General features: G+C 48.0%; 1 protein-coding gene across 3 annotated transcripts in view; it reads left to right on the forward strand.

Annotated features, from left to right (window-relative positions):
* LOC107157335 (adhesion G protein-coupled receptor E4-like) overlaps nt 1-8,670 on the forward strand; it is a 29,231-nt gene extending 20,561 nt beyond the window's left edge. For all 3 annotated transcript variants that reach the window (XM_015503695.2, XM_048812823.1, XM_048812833.1), the window contains 6 exons: nt 2,270-2,505; nt 4,076-4,142; nt 4,691-4,782; nt 6,003-6,183; nt 7,242-7,337; nt 7,788-8,670. In XM_015503695.2, coding sequence (XP_015359181.1) covers nt 2,270-2,505; nt 4,076-4,142; nt 4,691-4,782; nt 6,003-6,183; nt 7,242-7,337; nt 7,788-7,823 — 708 coding nt within the window. In that variant the 3' untranslated portion in view covers nt 7,824-8,670. The remainder of the gene's footprint in view (nt 1-2,269; nt 2,506-4,075; nt 4,143-4,690; nt 4,783-6,002; nt 6,184-7,241; nt 7,338-7,787) is intronic.
* The last annotated feature ends 1,374 nt before the right edge of the window (nt 8,671-10,044 follow it).

Genomic DNA, 10,044 nt, shown 5'->3' on the forward strand with positions numbered 1-10,044 from the left:
AGGCTGGCTCGCTAGGAGGTGGCACAGTGGGAACCGAGGGGGTGGGGGGGGCGAGTTGGACAGAAGAAATGTAAAGTGACGTGGTTAGGACTTGGCGCCTCCATGGGCGCCGAAGTGGCGTGCTTGGGAGAAAGCAGAAGTAGCCGTGTCCTGTCTGAGGCTTTCGGTTTGGGAGACTGGTGAGGGGGGTGGTGATGTCGTTCACTAAGCTGCAGCGAAAGGTCTGAGGGCAGAGAGGACATGGCAGTGGGACAGACTCGGGGACGCCAAGTCCCGCTGTGGTACTGCACAGCAAGGTGACCACAGCTAGCACCGTGCACATTTAAAATAACAGGAGGAGAGGGTGGTCAGCACCTTCCCGGCAAAGACACGCACAGGAGTAAGGTGACTGACGTGCTGATCACCCGGACGTGCTGACCTTTGACCACATTACACAACGTAAGCGTTGTACCCACAGATACGCCCTGTCATCACGTTCCACCAAAAATAAACCCAAACTTCAGACAAGGAGCCCCCGCCCGCATTTGCTAGTGAGGTGTGCTGGGGGGACGTGGGACTGAGACACACAAGGACAATTGGGAACAGGAGTCCCCATCCCCGAGAGACTGGGGTGTGGGTGACCTCAGGTGTCCTCCACAAAGGAGGCAGTTCAGGACGGGCGTTGGTGAGCTCAGGGTGTACAGGGCGATGTGAGGAGCATCCAGGCTGGAGCCTGTGGAAGACCAACACCTAAACACTCAGATTTGCCCAGATATTCACAGATGAGCAGAGTCAGGAGAATTCCTGAGCAGAAGGTATCCTGGAGCCAAAGGACAGGCACCGTCAACGAGGCGAGCTGAGTTCTTCCCAGAGGTCAAGTAGAGTCTGCTGGACTTGGTAATTAGGAGGTTGTGGTGGCCAAAGTTCTCCAGGAAACAGACGCTGTAGAATGTGCATAAGAGAGTAGAGAGGGAGGGATCTGGTTTAAGGAATGAGCTCCTGGGATTATGGAGGCTGTCAAATCCAGAAGCCACAGGGCGAGCCAGGAGGCTGGAGACCCAGAGGATCCTGCCATTCTGGTCTGAAGGCTGCCTGCTGGCAGATTCCCTCTAGCCTAGGGGCACCCAGGCTTTCTTCTACTCGTGCTTTCAACTGATAGGACACGGCCCACCCACACTGTGGCGGCCAATCTGCTTCTTCTCATAGCTCACCAACTTAAATGGTAATTCCATCTGCAAACATTCACAGAAACATCTAGAACAATGTTTGGCCATATATTTGGGCAGTGTGGCTCAGCCAGATTGACACATGAAATTAAACAAAGATGAAAAAGGAAGTCATTAAGTCAGAAAAAATTCAGTCTCTCTTTAAGCGGGGAGTTGGCGGGAAACTGTGAATAAATTGCTTTGGTTCTCTGCTGTGTCTTCCATTTTCTCCTTTTTGTGCTCACCACGGTTTCCCCTGCCTTTCTGAACATATAAGATTGTTATTCAAGCAGAAAAGGAAATGCCACTTTCCTGGGTGCTGTGATTTGGATAAGCGTCCCTCAAAGGCTGTATATATATATACACATAAAGTTCACATATATGTATAAATTAGTAAAGTGCTTTCCAAAGTGTGGTACTTCAGATGTTTCTAGATCAAAAGTGGACACATGCTTGGAAATTCACCAGTACCTATTTTTTATGAATGTCCTTGGCTTGTGACCCCAGTGTCCCCATCTATGGAATGTGAAGTAAGACTGTCCTAAAAATTCATTTACTTGTACTGAGGCTGCTGCGGTGCAGGGTGTGTGCCGGCTCTCCATGGACTCGCTAATATTCTGCGCAAAGATGGATCCTGCAGTGGGAATTTGAGTGTGAGTTGTTTGTTTGGAACTGATCTGGGCTACATTGACCCAAGAGGGGAAATGAGACAGACGGACAGAAAGCCAACGGATGGGTGAGTTTCCGCTGTGGCCCCTGGAGGGTCATTCCAGGAGGACCTCCAGGGGGCAGTGTAGGGCGCATGTGCAGAGGGCCAGGGCGCTCGAGAGTTTGTCAGCACACTCTCCTCCATTAGGACCCTGGCGGCTGCTCCCCACTCGTTTGTTCCTTAGTATTTCTGGCCTGCTGTGTGCATTCAGAGAGCAAATTTCGATGGCCAGCAGAAGTTCCCAAGAAAGGTATTGCACAGGTACTCAACTGAGACTCCCAGCTGGCACCCAGGGAACGGTGCGTGCTGAGGACAGTCAGGTGGACAGTCAGGTGCAGCCGCCGGTGGCCCCAGCCAGCTCCTCTCTCCCTTCCAGATGCTGTGCTCCATCATTGCAGGGGTACTGCACTACCTCTACCTGGCCGCCTTCTTCTGGATGCTCCTGGAAGGACTACACCTTTTCCTCACCGTCAGGAATCTTAAAGTGGCCAACTACACCAGCACGGGAAGATTCAAGAAGAGGTTCATGTACCCCCTGGGCTACGGCATCCCAGCTGTGATTGTCATTGTGTCCGCGATAGTTGGACACCAAAACTATGGCACATATACTCAGTAAGCGCGATGTGTGTTTGTGGTGGGAAGGGTATTTGCAGTCCGCGTGAGCTTCGAAATGAAAATGGTGAATTATTCTTCAAACCAGTCCTTCTTGAAGCCCCAGTACTGTTTTACTTTGGCAATTCCTAGAGCAGTGGTTATCACCATCTTTGGGGTTGGATCCCATTGATAATGAAAACCAGAGCTCCATTCCCCCAACCAATTCATATGCACACAAAAATTTGAATACAACTTCTGGAAATTTAGGGAGAGGTAAAGCAAATCCATGGCTCCACACAGAACCTGAGGGCAATGTGTTCGGTAGGAGTTTGAAAAAAATAGGTGGAATGGGTTGAGATTAATTTCCAAACCACAAAGAATAACGACTGTCTCAACTCTCGAAGGCTGGTGACAGGTCAGAGATCATGCTTCCTGTATGTGGCAGCTCATGTCATTCTCACCCTGACCGAATATGAACTTGTCAGTTTACTACCCCATGCACAGGCATCGGGGGCTTTCCGCACTTCATGCTTTTCCCCAAGATCAGAGTTACAAAGGGAGGAAGCCAGAATTCCCAGGCGGTGCCCTCAGCAGCCGTGTTCTGCTGCCTCGCAGCAGAAGTTTGCAAAGCTCTGTGCAGAACAATGTCTCAGTGCAGCTGTGTTTCAAAATAAACAGTGGTAGTTTAGATTAACCCCTGGGCTTCTAGTTTGCAATCCTTGTGCTAGAACTTAGGTGTGGAAGTTTTTCTGCCCCCTGTTAGCTGAGGCTTGTTATTTTTTCCAGATTCACACTGCCAGGTCTCCTTCTAGGATAAATTATACTACCTTTACCAACATCCGTCATGACAGAACACACAGTGGTTGAGCCACAGAGCTTTGGATATGAATGTTCAATTAGTGTTGGTTATTTTATGGTAGTAGTTAAATTATTGTGTTTTACTCTCCCTCTCATTATGACAATCATTATTGCCATAGCAACTACATTGATGGAACCTGAGCTCTTTGCCAGGAGCTGCCTCCAAAAGCTTCACACACAATTACATCTAATCTTTCGTACAAGTTCTGTGTGAGGAAATGACAACACTCTAGTGAGGGCAATCAAAGAAGAGGGAAATAAAAGGAGAGGATATTCCATGTTCATGGATAGGAAGGTTTCAATGCAGTCAAGACGTCAGTTCTTCCCACTTAGTCTGTAGATCTGACGCATTCCCCATCCAAAGCCCACCAAAGTGTTTCTGGATATTGATGAAGTGATTCTAAAGTTTACATGGAAGAGGAAGAAGACCCAGAATAGCCAGTGCAGTATTGAAGAAAGGCAAGGTTGGATCACTGGCGTTACCTGACTTCAAGCCTTAGTGCACAGCCATGTGAGTCACTTAATCTCCCAGTGCTTTGACTAGTCGCACTTTACATTTAGGGAAGCCAAGACTCGGTGCACACAGCTCGTGTTAGATGAGGTCATGTCTAAAGCCTGGGGTCTAAACTCAGTGGCTCTTTGGGCTGCTGGGATCTTGCTCCAGGAGCCTCTATGCAAACCCCTTCCCCTCTGGAGGAAGCCCAGCTAATGCTTGCCTTTTGCTCCACAGCTGCTGGCTCAAGCTCGATGAAGGATTCATCTGGAGCTTCATGGGGCCAGTGGCCCTCATTATCTTGGTAGGTGGTAGTTATTTATGGGCATGCTGGCCCTGGGTTGACCTAGCATAGAGAGTGTTTCTTATCTGCTAAAGTGGAAATGAGATAAAGATAAGAAAATGCAGCTCAACATGACCAAACTCTGTTTCTGAAAATATTGCCATCAGTCCTGTTGCTACGGCTTTCTCCTAGTGCACCAGCTGTTCTTTGAATAACGTAGCCCTTTGCTGCATTTTCAGCCTTTAGAAAGCCCTGCACTCATTCATTCAATAAAATGCACAGAGCAACCCAGTCTTCTGTTTGCCAGGAACGTCCCGGTTACACCTGCTGCCTGGTGTAGGTGTCGGTAGCAGCCTCCCCCTCTCCGAGTGTCATTTGGATGATAAGTTATGGAGCACTGCAGGACTGAGCCCTGGGCAGCACGTGATAGACCTGAGCATGTCCCTGGTGACCCTACGGAGCTGGTGTCCTTTGGGAAAAAGATTCTCAGCTCCAGATCAAGTTGGGTTGTTTGAAATGGAATTGAAAGAAAATTCCAAGCCATTTTTTTTTCTATGCTGTTTCCACAGATAAACTTGGTGTTGTACTTCCAAATTCTGTGGATTTTGAGAAGCAAACTTTCCTCCCTCAATAAAGAGGTCTCCACCATTCAGGACACCAGGTAAGAAGTTACTGGAATTGGTGATAGCCACGGATTTGTCCGGCAGGAAAGAGTAAGTCTATTCACAAACATGACATGGGGCCGGGCGTGTGGTCCAGTGGTAGTTGGTGCTGGCCTAGACACAGAGGCCCTGGGTTCTGCCCCAGACAAAAGTCAGACGTTCTTATTCCTGACAAAGAGGGACAATTTACAGAAGTACAAACCGGGCTGTGGACGTTCAGTGGTGGAGGCCTGGCCTTGCCTAACACAAGCAAATGCCTAGTTTCAAGTCCAGAAATGCCCCCTGACCCCCTCCCCAAAAGAAGTAAACACCATGATTTTCAGATAGTTTGATCCATTGCTTTATTTCTTTATTCAAGAAACATTGATTGAATGTCTCCTTGGTATAATATTCTTCATACTGAATTGCTACCTAGAGTATCAATATTATCCTTTTTCTAACCTCTGAGAGTCCACTACCTCTGGAACCCACTCTCCTTGATTGTAGAAACTGTTCTCAGTGGTGCCATCTAAATTCTCCATCACAACAAGGGTAGATACTGGCCTTTACCAATAAACTCCAGCCTATGAGGTGGACATTACTCTTCCCAATGAGCCAACCAACCAACTGCCCCGATTCCCTAAGAGTGGCAGGGATATGGGTACAACTTGCAGTAGAATCTCTCCAGCCTTGGGCCTTGACTTTGGTCTCATCCACTTATCGACCAACTTAACATCACTTGTCCTCCATTTCCTCAGTCCTGGAGGGTTAGCCTCTCTCTTCTTGCTGTTTCCCTATCCCCTGCGTGTGTATGTGCAAGTGAAGGTTCATGCTTCACACACGTGTACACACACACACACACACAGACTCTCCCAGCCAGTGGCCAGGGCAGCCCCACTCCATCTTATCGAATACTATTTTTCTTTGTTGCATTGTGTTCTGAAGACAGGACATCCCTCTCATCCAAAATCTTTCAACACAAATTTTAGAAAGCATTTCTGCAGATTTTCCAGTAAGGCCACGTAGAAGACTTTGCAGAAAAATCATTTCCGAGGGTGGGAGAAAGCATTATTCTTAGCAGAGGTGTTTGAGAACCATCACCATCACCTGCCTGACCCTCAGGCTGTGCAGACCCTGTGTCAGTCACTAACTGAAGGTTGCTATCAGGTTAAATGAGGCCCTGTGCTCACCAAACTCACCGTGTTCAGTTAAGCTGTAGCTACTATTGCTCTTTCCCCAGGGTCATGACATTTAAGGCCATTGCTCAGCTGTTTGTGCTGGGATGTTCCTGGGGCCTTGGTTTCTTCATGGTTGAAGAAGTAGGGCAGACGGTGGGATTGGTCATTGCCTACCTGTTCACCATCACCAATGTCCTGCAGGGGGTTTTGCTCTTCGTGGTTCACTGCCTCCTTAATCGCCAGGTAAGACTAAGTGTTGGTCTTCCCAGCCTAGCCCCTCGTCCTATTGAATGGCTGTGTGCATTCTTGCCTTTCCTTGGCCTTTCATATTTGTACTGAGATGTTGCCTTCTATTTGAGAAGGGGATTCAGGGGCTCCTTGAGCATGCTGTGCCCTTGGGGTTTCACCCATTTAGTATCCTGACATATCTCTTAAGAACATGTGTCAGTCAGGATAAGGTAGACTACGCTGCATTAACAAATAGTCCTTTCCTAATAATCCCCCCCCCAGTCTCAATGTTTTACAATGATAAATGTTCATTTCTTGTTTATGCTGCATGAGTATGGCTTGGTCTACATGGTCTTCACTCAGGCTATGGTATGGCTCCCTGCCTACAATATTGTTGGTCTCATGGCAGAGAGAAAAGAGATCACGACCAAATGTAGCTTACCCCACTTAATATTTCTGCTTGGCTGTGACACATGTCCATCCATTCTGCTACCATTTCATTGTTCAAAGGAAACTGCATGGTTATATTTGAGCTCACCAGGGAGGGGATGAATAATCCTCCTGTAATGAGGAGGGACACTGGAATATTGGGTAAATCTACTACAAACTCAGAGAGACTTCATCACTTATCCCGGGTCTACTACTGAGTCGGTTGCTATGTAACCTTGGGCAGTCTAGTATGCCTGTTCTCCTTGAGCCTCAATTTTCTCATCTGCAGATTAATGATGCATACCTCTAACTGTTGAGGATGACCATCACCACCATCATGACCATCACCACCATCACCATTATCACCACCATCACATCATCATCACCATCATCACTATCACCACCATCACATCATCATCACCATCATCACTATCACCATCACCACCATCAGCACACCGTCACTGTCACCATCATGATCACTATCACCCTCACCATCATCACCTGCACCATCACCTGCATCATCACCTGCACCATCACCTGCACCATCATCATATATCAAGTCCTTATGGTGTCCGATGTCATCAGCGTTCTCTTGGCCCAAGCTCTGTCTGTAACACAAGCTCCTCTGTTTCTCGAACTTCTAGGTGCGAATGGAATACAAGAAGTGGTTTAGCAGGGTGCAGAGGGGTGTTGAAACAGAAAGTACAGAGATGTCTCGCTCCACTACCCACACCAGAATGGTAAGCCCAATATAACTATTTGTGAAAAGGTCCAAAAATGGGGGAACTTGTGAAGATAGAAGGGAAGGCAGTAAAGTGGAGGACGGTGAGGGGTGGAGGTGGGAAGGGGAGGAGCCGCAGGATGAAACTGACCACGTACGTGTTTGGATGGATGACAGTGAATCCCACTTCTCTACATCACTTACTGCACCAATTAACAAACCAACCAGTGAACAGGAGAAGACCACTAGGGCACAGCAAGGGGCTGGGGACGGGGAGGGAGGGCAAGGGGAAGAACCGGGTTGACTCTTAAAATGAGCCAAAGGCTCTCAGGTATCATGATGCCCTTACGGAGCTTTGGGCCTTGCAGAAATCCTAGCTGATCTCTAGGGAAGCTGGAAGTTTTGGTTAATTTCTGAGGGATTGATTTCTCCTCTCTCCTTATTACCTTCCCTGCCCTCTGCCTTGTAGGAGGAGCCAGGGAAGTCCTCGGAACTCGGTCACTGAAGACACCCTGTCCATCTGACTGATGCAGCTCCTCCCCGCTCCTCAGCTGGGGACCGAGAACTGGCTTGTGTCCACACGCTCATGTGGCTGCACAGTGACTAGACTAACACCACCCTCTCTCCCTTCCCATGAAAAGTCTGCACTTGGTTAATTTGGCTTTTCTTTCCAGAGAAAGAACGGGGTATGCAGGAGGTATTGCACCCACATTCATGTGCAATTAAGTGCAACGAGGTGTTGGAAAGATGCTTTTCACTGAGGGGGAAAGTTGGTGGATTTTCTTCCTCCAGCCGTTGCCACCTTGCCTGGGATGCCGGAGCTGGGGTCTGGAGGCCGCTCACAACCCCCATCTGGCTTCTCTGCTGGTGTCGAGGTCTTGCACCTGCGCTCCAGGTCCACACAGCCCATATGGAAACACAGAAATGGGGGCTGAATTCCTGCAGGGCAGAAGCAGCCACCACCCTTGTCTAGGGACACATTGTCAGGAGAAATCCTGGGCAAGTCACTGCCACCACCCCAACTTTCTTTGCCAGGTGAATCTTTGAACCTACGTGTATACCTGGGTTAAAGACCATCTTGTCTCCTAGTGTCGCTTTTCACAAGTCTCAGCCCACCACGGCAAGGGCTTGGCGCTATTTGTTTTATTTTCCATTTCTCATTTCTTCTCCAATGTTATTGATTTTGGGGTGTATTTGTTTCAGCACACTAATCAACCCATCACGGTCACCTGACTTATCAGAGGACATTTTTCAAAAATGTTTTAAATTATAACGACTGTCCACGTTAAAATCACAGGCAAGAGTCACCATAGTTTATTTGAGGAAATTTCAAATAAATTGAAATTTGGTGGTTTGATGTGTGTTTTTTGGGTCATGGACAGAGGATTGTTGTTTTTATTGCTTAATGAGCTCAAATATCATCTGCTCGTAGCAACAATGTGACCAGGCTGTGACCACCTCTCCCTTTGCTATTATGTGATTCCCTTAAGGTTACAGTTCAGGGGCATCACATATTTTTGAACCGTGTGCGTGCAGAGCAACTTTTTATACTGTGCGATGTCAGGACTTAGATGAATAAAACTTCCAAACAATGCAACCTTCCCAGGAGGGCGGTGAGTGCTGGTCCTTGATCCCCTCTTGCTGCTGATGCTCTCTGGTCTAGGTCACAAGTGGACAAAAAAGCAGGCCAGCTCTCGGGACCCTGGCTTCTGTGTTGGACATCTCTCTCCCCCACACGGAGGCTGCTCCTCTCCTCCCTCCCTCTCCCATCCCTGGTCTTCTCTTAGAGAGCCATTGGCCTCTCCTTTCTAAACCCTTTCCTTATTCAGACTCCCGAGGGACTCTGCCATGGCTGCTCAGCTCACTATGGTCTGGACAGCCTGACTTGCCCCTCACATGCCATGCCCTGTGTCACAGATGCTGGCATGTGTGAGTGCTGGTCACAACTCCCTGGGTTATAAACTTCTTGGAAGCAAAAATGAAAAATATGGTAAATTTATTGCTCTTTGCCTTCATCTAATTGTTATTTCCAAAGTGCTCGGCAGTATCCATAGTTCAGGCTGGATAATTGCTTATTTGGAAGGGACTGTTTTTAGCATTATTTGCTCCCAAATAAGCAATTTTCTATTAACTAGATGGTGAAGACAGTTTTCACCAGTCATGACAACCAAAACTGTCTTCCAAACATTCCCCTGGGGAACAAAGCTGATGAAGAGCCCCGATGCAGGGATTGGCTCCCAGCCAACGACAAAGTGGCAGTGTTAACCACAGACTTACGAGGTGGCTTCGAACAGGAAAGCTGGGGAAGAACAGCCTTTCAATGTGCATTTGACGGCAGAATCTGACCCCATCTACTTTCTGGGATTAAAACTGTGTAATATGAACGTCTGTCACTAGCATGTAACCTTGTCATTTAATTTTGAAGAACTAGGTAACTGCTGAATTCTACCTTTTCTTTGAACCATTCTGAAACCAGTTATCCTGAAATGTTAGAAGAGGCAACAAGTTTTAAAAGTCCAAGTTGTGGAGTCAGCCTGGCTGCCTCTCAGAACACTGGACAGAGCAAATGTGGATGTGAGCGCAGTGGGCTCAGCCACCAAGAACAGGGAGACAGGTCATTGCAGGAAGATGGACGGAGCTGGAGGATTGATGTTAAGCAAAAGGAACCCAGGCTCAGAAGGACAGTGTCCTTGTTGCTCATGTGTGGGATCCGGGTGGGGGTGGGG

Source organism: Marmota marmota, unplaced genomic scaffold (genome assembly GCF_001458135.2).
Source record: "Marmota marmota marmota unplaced genomic scaffold, marMar, whole genome shotgun sequence".
Taxonomy (NCBI): Eukaryota; Metazoa; Chordata; class Mammalia; order Rodentia; family Sciuridae; genus Marmota; species Marmota marmota.